The sequence below is a fragment of the Miniopterus schreibersii genome (genome assembly GCF_964146895.1).
Source record: "Miniopterus schreibersii genome assembly, chromosome: 5".
NCBI lineage: Eukaryota > Metazoa > Chordata > Mammalia > Chiroptera > Miniopteridae > Miniopterus > Miniopterus schreibersii.
Genome location: NC_138106.1, coordinates 71,928,500 through 71,951,292, shown reverse-complemented (window position 1 = coordinate 71,951,292; position 22,793 = coordinate 71,928,500). Strand labels below are relative to the sequence as shown.

Sequence of the window (22,793 nt, the reverse complement as noted above, 5' to 3'; positions counted from 1 at the left end):
ATCTTTAGCACAGGAAGCGGGATGGAGAAAAGTATTGCCTTTACTCAGCATCCATTCAGGAGATAGCAAGGCTTGAATGACGCCGTTTTTGGAAGCAGAACCATGCTTTGAGATCAGTGTTCAAACATGCACCTTCGCCTGTCTCCTCTCTTTCAGCAGTACGGCTGGCTTCAGAGATCTCTCATCACTGCTTTGCTTCTTGCTCCTTTATGCTTACGGCACATCACAGCCTGTCACCAAGGTTGAGGTGACTGTAATTTAGAATTTGCTTCTCTGTGTGACAGTGGGCTAGGTTCTTGGTGGTCAGAGAGTGAGGGCATGTGTGAAACGTGGGGGAGAACAACTCTTAACTAACTGAGGTCAACAGAAGGCAAGACAGTTCACTTGATTTTGAATTTGGTAATTCCTAATCCAGACAAGGAATGGTTTGGGCCATTCTTTTCTTAGGTATATGACGGATGGAAACATTGAAGGAGTAATAGCAGCTGCTCCGTCTGCTACTTAAAGGCAGGTTGGAAAGCTATCGTTTCAGAATATTGACTAATTGTTCTTCACTGAATTGTCTTCCACAGCAATAAATTAGCAAATCATTTTCATATGACTACCAAAACTACCTGAAACGGTTTTAAAGCACTGACACTGGTTAGTGGCAGCCTAAGAAAAACGAGTTCAGGATCCCTATCTACAGTGTAGATAAAAAGAGATCTTATCTGAAAGATTTTTTTTATTGGCAGAACAGTGGTGGGAAAGGAAAGAAGACTATTGGAAAGTGATTTGAAGAAAAGTAAAAGAAATGATTAAAGAAGAGACTCAAAATATGAAGAGAAAGAACTTCCAAACCAGAACTAACCTGCATTTGAAAGATTAATTGGTTTTCAGAAACAAAACAAAACCTTATTTGTACTAAAAATGCATGCAAGGGCTCCATCAAGAGGCATCAAAGGTGGCTCCCTCAGTGCTGCGCTGTAAATGTTTAACAACTGGCTCTGTGGGGGGAGGAAAAACAGAAAAGAAAAAAAAAAAGTTGGCCTGAGTTGTTTGCCAGTTTCGGTCCTGAAAATAATCCCACTGTGGTCAATTTCAAGCTACCACCATATCTCACTGAGCATGAAGGGAGAAGACTGCTGATATGAGCCCGCTGTAGCACATCACTGCTTTTACTTAAGGTGAAGATGTTTCTTTTACTTACTAAAAATAGATGCAAAAGGTCTAATTGCATCTTTGAAATGTTTGACTCCAAACGAACTGCTTCATTTATAACAATTATTCAGTCAGAATTTTCACTTTACTTTCAAGGCAGCTCTGTGGTTAAACAATGAGATCTGAAGACAGGGTGCAAGAGTTCAAAACCTGCCTCTGCACATTTCAGCTCTGTGGCTGCAGGCACATTATTTAAGGTCTTCTTGCATCTGTTCCCTCCTCTTCAGGGTAAAGAGGAGGACATTGTTGGCATGAAAGTGAAACCCTTGCTAAAAGAGACTTACTTAGAACAGTACTTAGAACAGAAGAGATGTACTTAGCATGTTGTGAATGCTCAGTTAAGGTTAGCTGTGTTTTTCATGGGTTTACTGCTGGGTTAGCGATGGTTGAGGGATGACATGACATAGGAAGGGTATGTTGATGTAAAAAACATCCAGACCTGTAGAGGCCTTTTATGAGAGTTTATTTGAGGCAAACTGAGGACATAGGACAGGGAGCAATGTATGAAATGGTCCATTTTGCAGCTGCTTTTATGCATTTTTAATTAAGGGGAAACTAAGAAAGATTACATGAGGTGGAGAAAGCAAGGTGGGGATTGGATTACAGGATACTTAACTCTCTTGAGAGTTAATGCCTTGTTGAGGAGTATTACTTCTGGTATTTCAAAGGTGTGTTAACCTACATGCACAGGAACAATGGACAGGGATGGCTCAACATCTTTACTAAAGAAGTTATAGGCCTGAAGCATGACTACCCACCGTGACCTCCCAGCTAGGAACTTATGAATAGATCACCCTGTGAGATTACTTTCCATAGAACCACATTCTTTCAGCCACAGGTCCTATTAAAATTAATGTTGATGAAAAGGAAATTATACCATGAAGAGGAGATAAAATAATTTTAGTCACAGAAATATATCTTGTTAAGAGGGCTTAGGTAGAGCTTATTATACTTAATATTCAAGGGAAGTCATTGTCTTCTATGTGTTTCCCCTTGGAGCATAGATTTGGCACAGCCTGTCCTTTTTGTGTCCTGCTCTGGGAGCTGACAATGGTGTTAGGTATGTTTGTTCTAAGAATTAGTCTCCCCTTTTGCTCTTTCATCTTGGCCATGAACAAGTGCAGCAGACTTGAAGTCCTCTGATCATTCTACTATCACAGGTTTCTGCGCAAATACCAGCCACGGTTCTTGACCAGAAGATGCTTTCACATTGGACAGTGAGTGCCCCTTGAGAATTCTGATTTACAAGAAAGGATGTTAGGCAATGTAACTCATAAGATGCCCTTGTTACCTGACCCTTAATTAGCTTAGAAACAAGTAAGGGAGACTGATATTTATGCAAATAACAAAAGGAAATAAACACAGAGAGAGGAGGAGGAAAATGATGGACGTAGGTCGCCTGGAAAAATAGCCAACTTCTACAATTCTAAAGTGGAAGTTGTGTTTCCTTTAAATATCATCATGAATTTGTTTGATAAGAAAGACTCCTCTGAAACCTGGGGTGGTGGTGAGCTTAGCCAGAGGAAAGATCATTTTAAAATAAAGGCTCAATGATACGACCAATGCATTTTAGAAATCCTGGTAGATGGTAAACAGCACCGCACCTAGACTGCTTCCTCCCTTGCCATCCCACTCTCTCCTAAAAATTCTGATTATTTTGCAGATTCCTTAGCTAATTTTTCTCCCTCTATGCCTCTTTCATATGTTGATTCATACAAGGCAAGGCATGTAGTAGATCCCTCAAAATATCTTGACGAAGGCATTGAGGATAAATCCTTAATTTGGCAACATACTAATTTTGCTAACTGGATAGATTAGTAATTTTTTTGGAAAGATGTGAGGCACAAGGAGTTAAAAGCAAAAAGCAGCAACTAACGTGATGCTTTCTTCAGGTTATAACCAGAAGTAAAAGGCAATTTCAATCTTTGAGAAGTTTGTTTGACTGCCTACAACACTGGCTTTTGAATTGGTTTTGGAAATCACATATCCTAAGGGTGTTTAGGATTAGTAGATTCTCCATGTGAGTTTGCTCTCTATTGAGAAAAAATAAATTATTTGACCACAGGGATTTTAGGCTGCAGGTCCCGGGGGAATGAAGGTGTAATACTTTGAAGTCAGAAACCACAAAGGGAGAAGGTGGAGGAAAGCTGTCCTAACCTCCTGCCCCGAAGGACAAAGTATAGGTGCACTGGCGTATATAGAATACCTTGGGTGTGGAAGACCTAAGGAACATCGCTTGCTTTCTTCTATTGGCCAGTAAGGAAAGACCAAAATAATTACCAAAAGTAAGTTCTGAATAGGATAGGATACTTAAGGGCAGTTAATATTGACATCGTCTCTTCTTATTTGATTTTAGTGTTATAACTGAAATTTATGAGGACATAGTTCAGCGAGGTATGCGATCGAAAGTGTTATTGTTAAAGAGTTTACTCATTTTTTTTAATTGTTGTCTGATTCACTTTTAAACAAAGAGTGATAAAGTTACTATGGATCAGAAGCCTTTGTGAATGAATAAATAAATAAGAATAAAATGTTGAACTTTCAGAACAAACTCTGAATGGTTCATTGACTTTGTTTCACCATGGAAAAATCACTTCACCTTCCAGTGTCAGTTTACTTAACTGTGAAACGGGAAGGATAATATTTTCTTATGGGGAGTCTTGCAAATGTAGCAGATGAAATGGTTGCAAGCATCACTGCTCCCCCCCCCCCCATTTCTTCAAAGAAGCAGACAGTATTATTTATGTACTAGTTGATAGTCAAATTGTTATCTGGGATGAACTATGTATATATTTTATCAGTTGTGTGCTTTTTATTACTTAAAGAATCCCCTCCTTCCCCAGGTTTCTTTATTTATGCATTACGCCACTACCTGGGAACCCAAGGAAAGTATCTTAAAATTATTCTGAGCTTCGTATTTATGAGCTGCTAATCCTGTATCTGTGGTAATTATTTCTTCTTTCTGTTTTAGCTCATGTTTTCTCTGATACAGTTTTTTGCCTCACCTCGCTTCACAAGATTGATAGTTCTCCATGTTTCCCTGCTAGAGGTCACCTCTGAGCTAAAGGCAAAACACATCCCACTCTGGCTCCTGTTGACTTAGAGTCAACTATCAAAGAATTTATTCAAGACATCTCCTAACCTCAGTTTAAAAACTCCACCCTAAAGATTAGAGGGAGATATCCTGGGGAGTTGCCATAGTGACTCTAAGAGATTGGCACTGAGGAGACAAAGCTACCGATATCAGATTTTTTTACTTGATGGGCTTAATTATATAAAGTGGTCATGAACCTCTGTGCTTGTGTCATTTAGGTCTGGAAAGAAAATTTCCCCTTCAGGCTCTTCTGTCTCTTACGGTGCCAATCAACAGGCTTCTTGGTAATAAGATTCTTTATGCCGGTATCTCCAGCATAACCTCAAGTGGTGCTTGTAGTAATGACAGAATCGTTACAAAACTAAAGAAAAAAGGAAATATATTTCATGGGTGTGATTAAGTCATCATAATGTTCTTGCATATGTAAATTTTTCTTGACTTAATGAACTACCTTGCTCACATAAGAGTCTTTTAACCTGGCTCTGAAAAGTAATTTTTTACCCATGTTGATAGTTGTTACCAGACTTGACAGAGCTCATCTTCAGATTGTCTTGCTGAAGTGAAATTTATGTATTATGTTTCCATGTGCATGAATTTTGTTTTAACTATTGGAAGTGCTGTTATTAAGTAAAGTTATTACATGAATTACTTTAATAAATAACTATACTTAGGAAGATAGAAAACTTAATTTCTAATGATATCCAAACTGACAAGGGTCATTTTAAACATTTTTTTGTTAATTATAAAAGAAATGTGGCCCAGCCGGGCGTGGCTCAGAGGTTGAGTGTCAACCTAGGATCCAGGCGATCAGGGTTCGATTCCGGTCAGGGCACATACCCGGGTTGTGGGCTGCAGCCCATCAATGACTCATCATTGATGTTTCTATCTCTCTCTCCCTCTCCCTTCCTTTCTCTGAAATCAATAAAGATATATTTTTTAAAAAAGAAAAGAAATGTGTATTAAAATCATAAAAACTACAGAAAGGAACAAAGAAGAAAATTATCTCAATTTCCCAGGTTAGAGTAATCACTTTAAGATTTTGATGGATATTCTACAAGATGAACATTTTTTTAAAACTACTTACAGTATTTTCTCTCACACATTTTGTATTTCTAAAAACAGCTACACGTACAAGAAACCCTAGCGAAATAGGATTTTTTTAAAAATTAATTTTATCAGAAATTGAATTTAAAGTTCTAGTATCCATATTTTATAGACTTTATTCAATATTATAAAAGCTACCAGAGAAGTATTTAATGTGTTTCCTCTGCTGCTTTAGAGAGTCCAGTTCATCCAAACTCATCTCAGCGCCTTATCTTCAAAGATGACCAGTTTCAGCACCATATAATTAATTCAAGGCCAAGAGAAATTAATGATAATCATGTTGCTATTTAAGTATAAATATTTATGTGCACCTAGGAGGAAAAGAAGGTTTTCTGGAACATGTGAGAGAATATAAAGGGGGGGGGTGGTCTTAATTTTATGTCAAAACTATTGTCCTCTGATTAAGGATTTTCAGTTATTTTTGTCTTTTCATGATATATAGTTTTGTTTTTGTTCGGTTAGTTTAAATTGTATTTGAAGTGAGAAGTTAAACACAGTGAAGCTCTTGGGAGGTTACTCATAACTTTCACTAAATCAGCATTTTCTTCAATCCCCTTTTAGGCAGCCAAGGACAGTTTCCACTAACACAGAACGTAACAGTCGTTGAAGGAGGAACTGCGATTTTGACCTGCAGGGTTGATCAAAATGATAACACCTCCCTCCAGTGGTCAAATCCAGCTCAGCAGACTCTGTACTTTGATGACAAGAAAGGTGAATACATTTTCTTTTGAATGTTTTAATCATATTCTGAAATATCCTAATTATAATGAATTTATTTTTCTGAGATGATTCAAATCATTCCTTTTGATTACCAAACTGTGGCTGCTTGTATTTAAACAGGTTAAATATTAAACACTTCCATTCCGGAGTCATAAACACTGAAGATAACCTGTGTCAACTTTTAAATAATATAAACAGTTCTAATTCTGTTTCAAAAATAGCTGTATGCCTTTTTGTCACAATCACCTATCTAGATACCGCATTCTTTTGTTCTTGTAGCTGCGTTGCATATAGATTGGATATTTTTCCCTCACTGCTGATATTGTGATATGTTACTTTTATTACCCACATCTTTTTTGTTTCTGTTGTTCCTTCACAATCTTTGGAGGAATTTGTTGCAGGTTTTTATTTTTTCACCCTAATCAAGTGCTCTATGTTGCTTTCCAAAGAATGAACTTCTATTCGTTAAAAAAAATTAAGTACATAAGCAAGAAGTCACAGAGATTTAGCAACCTGTTTTTTCTTTTAGTATTGATTACAGGTATTCGTAAATAAATATCTAAATATATACATACACCCAACATGTATACCCAAATATAAGACTATACCAACTTTAAGGAAGTCTCTCATTTGCCCAATCATATAAAGCAAAAGAAAACAGACTTTTAGGAATTTCATGGAACAATCACATATATACAGGGTGTCCCAAAAATATATATATACAGACTTTAAATAATTATTAATTCCAGTGAGTTAAATCTGAAAAGAAACAAACATTGGAATTAATAATTATTCAAAGTGTGTATACATTTTTGAGGGACACACGCTATAGTTATGCTATTGAATTTATCAGTTTGATTACATGCACATATTTAAATATAAAACATTAATTTAGAGATATTTAATTCTTCTACTCTTGCATTTAATTAAATAATTTCACTTAGCGCATTTTTTGAAAGTGTAGATACTATCAATGACAAATTTGTCCCAAGCAACAACTATACATTTTTATAATTATATTAGAACATTCTTTGTTGTTCATTCATTCGGCAGAAGTATAATAATTATCTCCACCATGTAGCCACTTGTACTGCTTTTTACAGGAGATCTTTGAGAGTTCTGTTTTCAGTGACATCTACATCTGCAAAGTCAAATCCTCAGGAACAAAAACAGAATCTATACAAAATGCCTTTACCTCTATAGAATGTCTGAAACTAGAATTGATTCAGGGTATTTCAAGCTAATGCATCTTTCCTGTAGCAAATAGAAAACAACTTGTAAAGCAAGATTTGCAAAGACTTGGAAATAAGGCAGCCCCTTTTTTCCTGAGGGATAATTATAGTGAGAAAAGCCATTATGTTATATTTGTGATATTTAGTAATATATTCCTGCATCCTACTGCTATAAAATAATGATGCGCCTGATTATATGAATTGTTGAAGTAAGTACTTGCTTTATTTCATTTCTCCTATCCCAACTGCTATACAGCTTGGACTTATGTTGAACAAGCTAGTGTGCGTGTGTGTGTGTGTGTGTGTGTGTGTGTGTAATATAGCAGGTTTCTGTTTTCAATATTATACTTTTTTATAACTTTATTATGGCTCTAATTGCCAATTGCAACAGAATAGCAGAAAGCTTTTAATAAAGAAACCCTTTCATGAACGGCAATCCAACACGTCTGTATTCTCACAAGTCCTTGGTTCAATTCCTATGTGATATCTTAGCAGAGGGGATCTTGATCAGTGATGTACATCAAATGCAAGAGTTTGAAAATGAACCCATTTCTTGAAGATTCCATATCAGAATTTCCCCCACACTGTCTTTTTGTGTGCATTTACCTGCTGAGCCTCAATCCTAAGGCTTATCTTGAGCAAACAAACTTGCTATAATGTGCCAGAGCCAAAGTGGAGAAGCTAAGCATGGATGAGTGTGACTAGAGTATCTCACATGTGTTGTACAAGCAACACCTGCTCAGAACAATAGAGAAACGATGGGTTGTCTGTATCGCGGATGGCACCAGCTCCTACAGGTGGCTGCTCCGGTTAAAGGCTTCATTCATGGCTCGGTTCTTATTTCTGTCTCAGCTGATGTTGCTGGTTGTTCTCGGGAGCTTTCCAAATAAAATCTTTCATGGTATGCAGCATCACAGTGCTCTAATTGTGTCTCAAATGATTATAAAGTGCAGCTGAGGTTGAGAAGCTTTGGGTTAAGCAAATCAATTCTCATAAGAGTTCTGTGTCCCTAAGCTTAGATTGCTGTACTGACATAGGTTATTGAGAAGGAAGGGAGAGAGGCAAGGAAGGGGGAAGGAAGGAGAGAAGCTGCCCAGAAGACAGAACAAGTGCTTCTCATTAATATTGCTGCTGCCAGTATGAGCTCTAAGACCCATTCTGAATAGCCTGTCATGCTACCTGGAGACTCAGGCTCTGAGGATTCTAGCTGTGAGGGCTGAACAAAAGAAAAACAACACACTCAGGATGGCAGTCCCTTGGTCCAATTAGAATTGGAAAAGCATTTCTTGTTTACTTGGAATTATTAGCCAAAGAAAAGCATGCTGTGGGTGGGCAGTTGGTGGCCAGGTAAAGAAGAATTAAGCTGAGCCCCTTTCCTAAGAGCCTCTTTCAGGGAAGTTAAATATGACCATTCAAGGATCTCTTTACAAGGGAGATAGGTGTCCAGGGGAGAGTTGGCTAAATCAAACAAGTTTTGCAATATTTCTCACTCAGGTAAAATATGGAGGAGGGCAGAGAATTCAATCTTTTGCTACCTTGAGCACATTTAACATGATCAGTAGTTTTGCCATCTACAAATGAAGAAATTGGGATCAAAAACTCAAGGAAATTGATCCGAAGACATTCAGCTAATGCCTGGTAATGACGGGGTGGGATCTGAATTCAGTCATGGCCTCTGTCTTAGCTTTAACCAGAATGCCCCTGAGAACAAAGGCACTTGAGGACCAGGTCACTTTACGTATAACCCAGGTGGCCTCTGCCATTGATCTTGGCAGCTGCCTTTTAGTTCAAGAGCAGTAGTTCCTTTCAAACGCTTGAAGACAGACCTAGAGTTAGACAGAGGATATATTAGAGCCAGCATGCCCAGGAGAGTTTCCGATGATGATGGCAGGATCCTATGTCTGTGCAGAATAATTCTGTAGCCAGCAGTCATGTGTAGATGTTTAAGTTAATTAAAATTAAATAGAATTACAAATTGAGTTTCTCAGTCACACCAGCCACATTTCAAGCATTCAGTCGTGACAGCAGTGGTTACTGGTTTAGAAAGCACTCTTCTAGATGCTGACTCACTCTTGAGATGCCATCGTAGACCTTGCCCAGTTACAGTCTTGTGGTGGAATACCCGTTTTCTAACTGAGAAAGCCCTAGGTCATCATAAAATATATATCAAATATTCAGTAAGTAAAATTTGGCTGTTTAAATTGCACAGCTTTTATGGGAACATTGTAGGACGGGAGACAGGGAGTCATCTGCCTTCTAATTCTGCCTCTGACACCAACAATAGAGTAATAAAATGGGCACATCGATACCCCACCAAGTTAGATGTTCTGGTAGTTGGACCAGAAAATGGCATTTTTAATAGTTTCCCTATCTATTGTGTGTGAACCTGAACACCAGAAATAATGAACCTACCAAGTAGATATTTAATTACAATTCCATTTTATTTCTGCATAGTTTCTGGATGAAGCCTTTTCTATAACACCCTGCAAATGTAAATATAAAATAAAATCAAGAGAAAATTTGCAGGTTCTTATGGGTCAGAGGGACCTCGAACAGATGTAGCTAAGGCAACGTTCACTTTTTATAGCCCTCTTTTCTTTCTTTTTATACAAATCTTACAGCATCTTTTATAAATAGTAAGGAAGCATTTAAAATAGAGTGGGTATAGGGAGTCGAGGTCATTGAAACACCACACGGATGCTCTGTGGTATTTGGCAATAGAATTTTAAAAAATCAATTAGATCATTGCATCTGTTTCTCAGCAGGTGTGGAAAAAACAATTGGAGTGTACAGTCTGATCACTTAATGCTCAGGAAAGTACACTTCAGTTCCTTCCTGTTATTGGCAAAGAATACTTTGGACAAACATATCCAGTGTTTGCATTCAATAGACATATCTCTGTGTGCTTGTATTTGTTTTTATATAAAAATGTAAGCAACACTACTTTTTTAAATGATGTTTCTCTTCACAGAATTTTTGCTTTTTTGAATGATGTTTCCACGATCCACAAAAATTAGCTGAAGGAAATTTTATTTCTGAAGGAATGAAAATAAAATTTTATTAAGGGCATAGCCCAAAATTGCTAGTGTTAATTATCCAATCATTCTGCTGATAATTTTACATTAATACTAGGAACAACAGGAGAGGAAAAACATGAGTAAGGAGTCCTAGAACAAGGAGTGATAAAGAGAAGAAAAATAAGATGACCTGACAGAGAGGTACAGGCTCTCCTGGCTGCATGCCACCCAGTGCCCCCGACCGTGTCTATCCTCACAGCTGGTTTCAATCAACTTGACAGGCTTTAAAAATATTAAAGATCAACTCGGTAAAAAGCAGGTATTAAAGTGGCCAATATTAGATTTCTTTTTGCTTTTAAAAAAAATATGCTGTTATTGATTTGAGAGAGAGAGGAAGGGAGAGGGACAGAGAGATGGAAACATTGAGGGGAGAGAATCAACATCGGTCACTGCCACCTGCACACCCCCTACTGGGGATGAGCCCACAACCCAGGCATGTGCCCTGACCGCGAAGCTGGGCCCTGTTTGCTTTCTGAAAAATTCAGATATAATGTATAACAAAGATATGAAGTGAATGATGACAATTTACAGTTACATAATACTCTACAATTTCTAAATAACTTTCAACATGTTTATCTTTTCTATTGGATTTCCAACAACCCTTTAAGGTAAACGTTCCCATTTTATGTAAGAAATAAAAGTTTGCAAATTTTAATAACTTGAGTAGTAAATGAGAAAACGATGGTGAGACCTGAGTTTTCTTATAAGCCTAATTAACTTCATGCTATGTCATTCTGATAAGGACTTCATTTTATTGCTTTTTGGATTTTTAAATTTTTTTTTACTTTTCCTGTGGAAATTCCAAAGGTGACTTCTCCTTGATGGATCTTCTGAACACATCTCATATTTCAATCCCATTATACAGCAATCATTTTATATGTTTTAGCAGATTTCCTAGCAAAACATACAGATTAAGTATGAATCAGGTTCCCATTAGGAAATAAATGATACATGTGAGTTAATGAAGAAAGAACACACTATTAACAGATATACAGTCATAATTAAGGGAAACAGTCAAGATGATGCAGCACCCAGGGGCTCTCAACAGTAGAAACCACTGAACTCTTGGGCCTGAAAGGGTGACAGTGGGGGAGCAAAAGCTGCAGTTAAGGGAGAAGGCTTCCAGTTAGAAGCTGCGACTTGTTGGAAATAGAGTGTGGAAATATGGAAATTGATTTCTTTTCTCCCACCTTCTGATCTCTTGTCAATGCCTTCGATGGGCTGAGTACAAACGAAAAGCATAGGTCAGGTTATCCTGGGGTAGTTTACTCTCCCAGGGCAGGGAAGAAAATAAATCTGGACAGATAAGCAGAAAATAAGCAGCACAAGATACCATATGTAGACAGATATTTCTCCCTTCTAGTTTCCAGTAAAGGTAATTTTCATTGAATACATTGTATAATTCGATGCTCACAGCTAGCTTTAATTGGTTCTTTTTGGGAGAAATAAGTTGCAACAATGCAGACTTTTCCCAAACATTAAATTTTCAATGTCCTTAACATTTAATATACAGGGTTTCCCCAAAAGTATCTATACACTTTGAATAATCATTCATTCCAATGGGTTAAATCTGAAAAGAAAGAAACATTAATTGAGCTATCAGCTCAATTAGAGTGTGTATATGTTTTGGGGGGACATCCTGTATATATGTTCAAGTGTAAGCTTATAGATTTCTTAAATAAATTCCTTTCATTTAAGCTGTTAATGATAAAGCGTTTTTTGGAAATTCTCATAAAGCATAAGCAAAATCTTCAGTTATACATAATATAATTACTACCTTTATCTCTTTATGCCAGTGTGGTTTGAGGCCAGCAATTTCAGGAAAAACATAAAGATAATCATATATACTATAAATTTTATTGGTTATATGATAGGTTAAGCTACAACAGCATCAGGATTTGGAAGTTTGACGTTCACAGCCATACACACACACACACACACACACACACACACACACACGTATATATTACATATATGTGTGTATATATACATTGCATATATGTATATGCATGTAATATGCCTGATGCTTTCAGCATATATCAATTTTTTTACATTTTTTAATTCAGTAACAAGGTTTCTTTCAAGTAACTCTACTAAACAATTTTTATTTCATGTTTAGTAGAGCTACTTGAAAGAAACCTCGTTACTATTAAAATTAGATTTTCTTTATCTTCTAGTCACGTGTTTCCGGGCTGGGTGGACAGTCACCACTACTGTGCCATCTACTTCCATCTCCCAACGCAATGTTTTATAAAAGCAAAAATAACCAGGTTCTGGGGCAATGCCTCAATATCGTTTGTAATATTTCATATCCTCCAATTTGGGAGTTAAATTATTAAAGAACGTAGGTTTCACTAAGTGTCCTTAACCTATAAATATCTAAATATAATTGATGTAAAAGATTTCCAGGTTACAATTTCAGTTCACTTCTATGAATACTTGTGAAATATTGCTATGTTTCAGGAATTATGCCAGGCATTGGCACTACTAAAATAACACGTGGATCCTGCCCTCAAGTAGCAGGTTTTCATATATCGTCTATATTTAGGAATGGTAGAGGGGATATAGGGGAAAGTATATGGTCAAACATTAGACAGGTAGATAACTGTCATTGTGCTTCTTACCTAATAGGTCTCATTGTAGAGGATGCAAAATACTCCAAATAATTGAGAGCCTATGAAAAAATAATTAGACTTAAAAATATACATGACTGAAAACAGACTTTTTGATGAAATAAATTTCTTTAAAGAAATAATTATAAATAAACTATTATGTACTATTTGTCAAATATGGGAAGTAATAGTTTACTGTACAAGGACCTGATTTTCTGGTGACATACTGATATGGTCTCTATGTGAATAGCCCTTTAATCAGGATCAGCACAGAGACCTTGAAGAACTGAAAATATTTCAACGTTTTAAAAGTAAGTTTCAAAATAACATTATTACTGCAGTGCCTTAGTAAGTGTAAGAAAACCTTTAACAGTATCAAAAAATATTGTACATAACCTATCAATTTAATTCTATTTGTAATCACATACATTTGATTCACATTAATTTAATTGTATTTTAGATATATCATAGTGTTTAAAGTGTTACTTTTTAATTTTTAACGATTTTGTCCATTCTGTGTTTTTCTTAGTAATTTACACCAGACTTTGAGAGGGTGCTTTCACCACCAGTGGTGAATCTACATTGTAGAAATGGGACCGATTTCTGAGTTTGAAGCTTTTGAGTTTAAGGGCTGACTTAGCCCTAGTACACGGACATAAAGGTTATTATACTAAGAAACTTAGATTTCACTGCATTTCTCTGTTCTAGATTCAAAACACCAGGAGCAAGAAATGGATTGGTGAGCAGTAGGTGCCTCTATTGTGCTTGAGGTGTAACTAGGTGTTTGTGGCCACTGAGCTAGGCAGTCACCATAACTTACATCTTCTACATTCAATAAAGGTCCCATTCAGTAGGTTTGGCGTGTAGCATCTATTCAGAACATTTTTCTTATTTGACAGAATACATTTTTTATATAAAAATAACATTAGCATAAAATACAAAATGAATAAGAAAACTCTATTTCAAATATTATTACTTAAATACTAATAAGGGCAGCTTCTTTTTTTAATTCCAAGAAGCATTATTTTTATAAGTAAACTTGGAAATACTGGTCCAAATACCAAAAAGTAAAAATAAAAATACATGGCCATTCATTGATGACCATATTAATTAAAAAGCTATTAGATATGAGTTTGTTGTAGTTAAAATGTTAACAAATGTGATCCACTTTTCAACTTATTCACTTTGTTCCCTCAACATTTATAAATACTGAGTGTTTTTCCTCCCCCATGCCATGTCAGGTATCATTTCTTCACCATTCAGACAAAATATTGCAGTTTAGAAATACACCTGTTCCTGATAAATATTTTAATTTGTTGTTTTATATTGTGTGAACTGAATGGTTATAAATTAGTGAAGGTACCCTACTTTCCTTAATTTATTATTACTTTAATACCAGCAAACTCCTTTGCATGATCCTGGGAAACAGTTGCAAATGAGTATTTTTTGGCTCTGGTGAAATGTAGGGAGGCAGCATTACTTTAATACCGAAGTGTGGGTGTTTATAAGAATTAAGTCTCTCGGCTTTATACTTATTTATAATGAGCTTAGTAAGTGGACGGAGGTACAAATGGCAAATAGGAGGGGAAATGCAGAGTGATTGGTCTGCACATTCTGTAACATTCACTTTTATATTTTAGAAAGAATGATAGTAGTTTTGGAAGAATGGTAGTAATATGAACCTAGACATAGCATATTGTTTTTGGACTTTCAAAGCCTCTTCATATACATATACCCTGCCTTTTAATGACAAAAATTGTATGCAGTAAGATTGAATGAGCTATTTCCTAAATAGTGCATTGTGATATAAATATCTTCTAGGGCAGTGATTTTTAACTGGGGTGCAGCAAGAGTTTTTAAAACATGCAGTATTTAGTCAGGGGCACTGACCGCTTTTTCCTTAGGTTGTCAAATAAAAAAATGACAACAGCCAACACAACAGTAGCTGTCCAGTGTGAATTAATCAAAATTATACTTATGTTTTTTTCAGACCAAAAAATATATTCTATTGTGCCACAGAATTTGAGTAATTAGTTTATGTGTGCCATGAGATGGAAAAGGTTGAGAATCACTGTGCTGGGGACTAGTAACTGTGTTCTTCCATAGAGGGGATAACTGTTATTAGTCCTTTATTTCTTTGTAACTTTAAATCTTACCTCATGAACTTTTATGTTATAGGTGAGTTGGTTTGTGAAGTTTCTAAGCTTGGTAGTCAGGGGAGCTGCAATCTAATCCAAGTTCCACCAGGATTTCTATGTGATCTTGAGTTGACCTTGACTGATTATATACAGCCTCAGTCCAGCCTGTAGACCCCTGGAGGCCGATGATTTGTGAAAGACCACCTGCTATGCCCAGGCCTGCAGGGTGAAGCCTTTCTTTGAGGTTTTTGAAATGTTGGAAAACCAATGCTGCAATATCAAACAGAATTAAAAGCAAAACAAAAGTCTGCCATGAAATCTTAAGCAGTTTCTATCTAACAGGAAGCTGAGATCTTAAATGCCCTTCTGACTGAAAGTGGCTGTGTGTGAGTTACATCCAGAAACAGGCCTTCTCCTTAATGGAACCTGAAGCAGAGACCCTGCATTTAAAAGTTAATACTCAGCCCTGCCGTTTCCTAGGTGTATAACTGTTGAAGGCGAAGCGTGAGGAAGGTTTCTTATTTGGAGGCCAAGTTGCTGTGCTAAAGGCTTTGCGAGAAAGCACCTCAGGAGAAAACGTAGGAGGAAAGGAAGAGTTTCCACCCTCCCCTCTCTGCCTCTCTCCTCTGTACGTTGAGTGCGAGTTCTCCTGAAGTGAGAGTTTCATAAAGAGATGTTGAGTTTCTCCCACCTCAGTGCTGCCACCGAGTCTGTGACAAAGAGTGGCAAAGAGTGAGAATGACAATCAGTCCCGGCGCCCTGATGCTGGCAGCTACTTTAACTGCTTTCTTGGTCCCCTCTATATAGTGACTGGATATCTAACACGTGAAAATGTACATTTCTCTTTTACCTCCTCACTAAATACTCTTTTACTAGTTGTAGTGGTGTTCTGTAAATAATTATGCTTCTGCCTTTTAACAACCATAGTTCTACTTTTGTTTCCTGCCTTAGCATATCAGCTACAGTATATATATATTTTTTAATCTTCACCCAAGGATATTTTTTCTGTTGCTTTTTCAGAGAGAGTGGAAGGGAGAGAGAGAGAGAGAAACATCGATGTGAGAGACACGTTGATTGGTTGCCTCCCACAAGCACCTCGACCTGGGCCGGGGATCCAGCCTGCAACCGAAGTACGTGCCCTTGGCCAGAATCAAACCTGGGACCCTTCAGTCCACAGGCCGAAGCTCTAACCACTGAGCCAAACTGGCTAGGGCTAATTTTTTTTAAAATTAGAGGAATGAAAGAGAGAGAAAAAATCAACTGCTATGGGAAGGGAGGCTTTGAGTATAGAGAGGTGAAAGGAAGATAAAAATGATTTTAGCATCCCTAGGGTGATGTGATGATGACCGGAACCAAAATAAAAACTAAGGAAATAGAGAAAAAGAATGAATTTGAAAGGTATTCAAGCAAGGAATTGTCTGGCCTTGGGAATGTGGTCAGGCAGCCAAAAATTAATTTCAAGTTTTCAAACCAGGAGCAAAGTAACCTAATTATGAGTAGGCATGTGATTGTTCATATAATGAATGCATTGCCATCTATTTATGTCAGAGAAGGTGTGACAATTGAAATTAATTACAATTCTCAGGTTCTAAGGGATCCTAAGATTGTAGATTCACAATAATTAGTAGATGTTCCACTTACTATATCTCTACAGTTTGACACTACATGCACCTTAGAGTCGTTAAGGCTCAGTCATTCATTCGGTAACATCTATTGAGCTGCCATTTGCCAGGAGTTGTTCTGGGAGCTTTGGATACAGCAGAGAGAAAAAGACAAACAGGAAAGTTCTGCCCTCATGCACCTTATAGTTAAGTGGGAAGAAAGTGACCTTAAGTAAATGTATATTTTGTGCAATGGTGATGGAGTCTACAAAGAAAGAAAAATTAAAGAAAGAGATAAAAGAAGTGCCATTTCAAATAAGGTCTGAGAGAATGAAGGGCTAGAAGAGGGACTGCGGGTGGGGCAGTGAGCCAAGCAGGGGAGCGGCCTGAGGTGAAAGCCCCCTGAGCCTGTCTGAAGAGGGCTCAGCAGAGCATGAAGATCAGGGTGGGTGGGGAGAGGAGGTGAGATGAGGGCAGGAAGGGAGGGGCATGGGGAGTATGTGCGGGGGGGGGGGGGGGGGGGCGCGAGCTTGTCGGTCATGGAAGGATTCTCACTTTTTGTCCGATAAAGATGAGAAACCACGAGAGTGTTTTGAGCAGGGGGAAGATTTGGACTTGGCCTTGTTACACTGAGCTTGTTAAATGTACAAGAGGGGCTTATATAATAAGCAATTGGGCATATGAGTCTGGAGTCCAGGGACTGGAAGATCTTAGAGAGTGGGCATGTGTCACCAGGCTGGATGGTGTTCCCAAGAGGATCTGGCACAAGTGGTCCAAGGAATGAGTCCTGGAAGCTACCACTAATAGGTTAAGGAAGTGAGGGAGAAGAAGCATTTGAATCACAAATTTAAATAAGATTTACCTTTTCTTTAAGTTTTCAGCTTTCTATATATTGCAAGGCTTGGCCTACAGAATAATTCTGAAAAATACGTCGTGATAGAACTAGACTCAGGTTAATATTTGCCCTGCAATCTTTAGGCTGCATGCGTTCTGGCTTTCTTTTTTTTCCCTGTCAGAGGTAGATCAATGCTTTTGGGGTTCTCTGCATACATGTTTCATCACACAAGTATGTGGATAAGATTATCCTTTCCAAGTGTGGTCTTCCCTGCCTTGTTCACCCTCAAAATCCTGAATAGCCTGGGGGGAGGGGGCTTTGTCTTCTTTCTCAGGGAGACATCAGGGTCAGGGAGGGAGGGTCAGGCACCAGGGAGTCTGCTATTGAAGTGGCCTCTACCTGAGGGCCATGGGAGTGGCAGGAGCTCAATTCCATGCCTGCCCCAGGCATCCAGGAAAGCTTCTGAGAACACCTACAACTTACTACATGATCGAACCGCCCACTCCCTACTCTTATTTTAACTTCCCGGCTACCAAAGTGAGCCCTGGCCGGCATGGCTTGGTGGTTAGAGTGCCTGCCCGCAAACCAGAAAGATGCAGGTTCGATTCCCGGTCAAGGGCACATACTTGGGTTGCAGGCTTGAATCCCACCCTAGTTTGGGGTGTATGCAGGAGGCAACCAATCGATGTGTCTCTCTCACATCAGTGTTTCTCTCTCTATCTCTCTCTCTTCCCCTCCCCCTCCGGTCCATGCTCTTTAGAAACCAATGGGAAAAAATATCCTCCCTCCTTGGGCAAGGACAAGAAAAGGAAGAACAAGAGGAACCATAAGGCAAAACCCTCCCTCGGTCCTAGTCTTCCCGTGGCCTAGTCCAGTTTTTCTGTAGGTCGTGGAAAAGAGAGGACTTGCTTGTTTTGTTGTATGAGAGGGAGTTAAGGTAAACACATCACACTTCATACTGGGACCTGTTTTACCTTCTTGCCACCATTTAGGTTCTTTCTCTGCAACAGATAATTTCTGCACAAGGCTGTAGGTATGGAGCTGCAATAGTGACCACAGCACACAATGAACCTTATTCAGGACAGAGAAGCTGTGTCAGTACTTCTCGCATCACCTGTGGTGCAGGCCACTATATTTTCTAACTCAAACACAGGTGATAGGTGCTTTTGTAAAGTACAAAAAAAAAATTATTATTAGAAAGTGAAATAATAAAGTATACAAAATGCAAGTATCAACTTTTTATTATTAGGTTCGATAAAAATAAAACATATAAAAAGAGAATTATAAAACTGTATGTATTCATTGAGTGTGGTTGTATTGGGAATAACACAGATAATTATCATATGTGCAACTTTTTGTTATTCTGTAATCAGAACTAACAAAAAGTTGTAGAATAAATAGTAATTGTTCATATTAAAAAACCCATATGCACACTGTGAATGAACATCATTTATACTAATTATTTAAATTTTAATGTGATGCATGTGTTTGCTGCTCGCTTGTTGATTTATCCAGTCTCCTTGGACTGACTACAGCATTTCTTACAGGAAATAATGTAGAATCTAAACTGTCTCCATGCCCTATATCACTAGCAGTCAGAGTAGAGAAATTAGTCTCAGACAAGTATGTTGACAGAAATGGAGAAGAGATTTTGAATCTATCTCATCAATCTTAAGGAATTCATTTTTAATATGTATCCGAAATGGGGCACATTGGCTGCATCTTTAAAATTCAGCTTCAATCCTTCATTAGCAGCTAGTTTTATATTTATCCTGTATAGTTAGAGTTAAATACATTTTTTGATGAAAGAAATTGATTCAGGATCAATGAATTTCTATATGTGGACCTTTTTGATGGAATATACCATTCAAAATGCTCTATAGTATTGGAAAATGGTCTCTAATGACATTTTACAAATGTTCAATGTCAAGATCATCACATACTTTACTGATAATTGTACTTAATTTATGGATCATGGCGTAAATAATTGTAGAAACTCTGTTCTTTCAAGCTTCTAACTTTTGCCTTGGCTTTTGAGCTTACCTGCCATTGCAAAACCTGTTGCCTTCCTTCTTTGCAAGAAGTATTGAGATCATTAACGGCACCAACTGTATCAGACTATTAAATACGGAGGGCTAGCTCTCTAACTCACATATCTAAAATTCCTCAGCTGGTTTCTTATCTTGTATAAACAAGAGCTTTTGCTGTTGTTCAAACATTCTCAACATAAGTTTTCATGTCTGTAACCTTTGTGCCTCAGTATGCAGTCACATTGTTTATAAACAACCTCTATGTTATCATATAAGAAAGAGAACAATCTTGCATTTAAGCTTTAACACGATTCACAATTTTTATTACATTACTAAGACTCTTGATGTTCGGCTGATACTTTTCTTGTCTAGCAAGGCTTTCTTGATGAAAAAAGCAGTCCATTGGTTTATGCTCTGCATTAGCGTTTTAGTCTAAGTGCTCCGCTGTGTTTCACTGCCATTGTAGCTCGCCATTGCTTTTTAAAACTTAAGCCACAAGCCAAATTTGCTGACAGAGATCAAACACTTGGAAGCCATAGCAATGCCAAATTGCTATAAAAGTTTCTAAGTATTTATTCTCAACTTCTATAGTTTTCTCTTTGCAGGTAAGTAATAAACGGTTTGTAACTGGCACTTTGTGTATGAAGTAGAGACCGAGCCTACTTTGCAGAGGTGTGGTTAAGATGACCTATAATCTTGGAAAAGTGCCTACCAATGAGTAGGCATTTGATTTAAGACAAATATTAAATTGTATTAAATAATTATATTCTCTACTTTAAGAAAATCTGTAGTTGGAAAAAGGGATAAATAAAACACTTTATCTGACCTGAAAAATCTTACAGAGAATTGTATCTGTGTATCTATACCTATGTATCTACATATAGATGTACAGAGACAGAGACATGTAATTATAATATGAATATCTTCCATAAGAAAAGACTAATAAATTGATAGAGAGTGGTCAGAGCACAGGCAGAAAAAAATGTATTAAATTAGGAAGATCAGAATAAAACTCAAAACAGGAGATGGGTTTTGAGATAGGCTTAAAAAGACAGCAGTGCCAGTTGCTGCAGTTTGGGACTGCTGGGAGCTTTCAAGGAATGTGGCTCATCTATTCTTGTCTGGCACATTTTTCTCCACGTAGGACGTACTAAGGAGAGGGTGGACAGTCTGTTAGTTGAGCGCTTGAAAAGCATTAACTCATACAGTAGTCGCAGCGGATAAACTGTTATGCCGGTTTTGCATATAAGGATCCGAAAGCAGAGACGAGCTCAGGGATGGGCTTGGAGGAAGGATGTCATCCTAGGCCCTGTGGCCTCTCTCACAGCCTCTGCTCACCAGCAGATCACAGCGCCCTCTCATGGGAATAAACGGGGGCTGAGAATGGGAAGGCCAGGGAATTTATATGGGGAAAATAATGATAGAGGTTTTTTCCAACAAACCTCAGGATGAGCTCACAGTACACAAGGTGAGCGGTGAGCGGTGATTTTGTATCATCTATTGTTCCATGATTAGCAGAAATGCACACAGCAGGGATTGCTTTCATAGCTGAATTTGTTAAGAAAAAGTGTGACGTTGTCTCTCTTTCTCCAAATTGCAACATGAAGAGATTCCCCTACAGTTACTAAATGATAGTGGGGAATGAAGAATACAGGGCAGAGAGGAATAAACACTTGTCTTTGAAGTGACCCGTAGGGAATTTCTGGAAGATTTACAACCGTATCGGCTCATTGATTACTCAGATGGCAGAAAGATATGCTCAGTGTGTGCTCCTTTATCCTAATGAAAGAGGCTATTAACCCACCTCAAAATATAGATTAAGAATTTTATTTTTGTTAAATGGAGAGCTCTGTTTAACACATTTGGGGAATTGGGCCTCTCCTTGAAAATTAGCAGCCACTTTTATTTATTTTTAAATATATTTCATTGATTTCAGAGAGAAGAAGGGAGAGGGAGAGAGGGAGAGAGCGGTAGAAACATCAATGATAAGAGAGTCATTGATCAGCTGCCCCCTGCACACCCCCTGCTGGGGATCTAGTCCACAACCCAAGCATGTGCCCTGACTGGGAATTGAACCGAGTTCCCCTGGATCCTAGGTCAATGCTTAACCATGAAGCCACGCCGGCTGGGCTAGCAGCCACTTTTAAAGAAGTATCAACTGCAGTTACAAATCAAGTGGAGTTAGAATTGAAATACCATTGTAACGTTCTGATCCCGAGATAAGCATAGTGAGGAACTATCTATGGAAGCCTTTGTGGTGCAGAGATTATGCAAAAAATTCTAATTTCATAGGTTACCAAACTGACCCCCAAATGAAGGTCATATACGCAGGCTAGAGATTGCACAGGGAAGCTGAGAGCACTATTAATACTACCTCTTTCAATGACCTCAAGGAGAGAGTATTAAGGAAATCACAGTAGATTTCATTGAGATCATTCTTTTTATTGAATAAAATTGAACACTTAAGTAAATGAATAATCATTTTTGACTACATAATATGAAAATATATGACCATAAAGACTTGATAGCCCTCCAGCAGTGCTTGTGGAAATTGCAATCTCTTACAAATGTGATAGTGGGTGGTGACTCAGTAGAAAATTATATGGCTATCTAAATTCTAGTACATTTCATTTCTAGTACATTTCCCAAAATATGCATTTTTATTATTTCTTTAGGTGCATAAAGCAATGTACGTATACTGTGTTTGTATGACGGGCTGTGTAGAGCCATAGAAATACTATATTTTCTCTGATATAAAAAAAAATTTAAGAAGGAAATCATAAAATGTTCTCTAGAAATTCACATGGTTATCAGTAAATTAGGCAATGAGGGAATTGTTTTATCCATAGAAAACATAATTAATTTCAATCTGTTTTATCATCCTGAAAATTCCATTTGTTTTATTGTGTAGGAATCAGACCAGAGGCTCCTAACTACAATTGATCAGAGAGGTTCACTTGAAATGTTTCAAAAGGAGAGTCTTCCTGAAGCTTATTTTAATATGTGTTTAGAAAAAAGCTGAATGCTCTGTGCTATATTTTCCTCAAATACATTTAACCATATGAAGAAATCTATGTTTCTACTGGGAAATTTTATAGTCCTGCTGTACCAACCATCTCCAAATTCCTTATTAAGGAAACAAAAGCCCCA

At 37.6% G+C, this 22,793-nt stretch overlaps 1 protein-coding gene across 5 annotated transcripts in view; it reads left to right on the top strand.

Annotated features, from left to right (window-relative positions):
- Positions 1 to 22,793, top strand: part of CADM2 (cell adhesion molecule 2) — a 997,699-nt gene that overhangs the window by 773,748 nt on the left and 201,158 nt on the right. For all 5 annotated transcript variants that reach the window (XM_081138746.1, XM_081138747.1, XM_081138744.1 and 2 more), the window contains one exon: positions 5,960 to 6,109. In XM_081138746.1, coding sequence (XP_080994872.1) covers positions 5,960 to 6,109 — 150 coding nt within the window. The remainder of the gene's footprint in view (positions 1 to 5,959; positions 6,110 to 22,793) is intronic.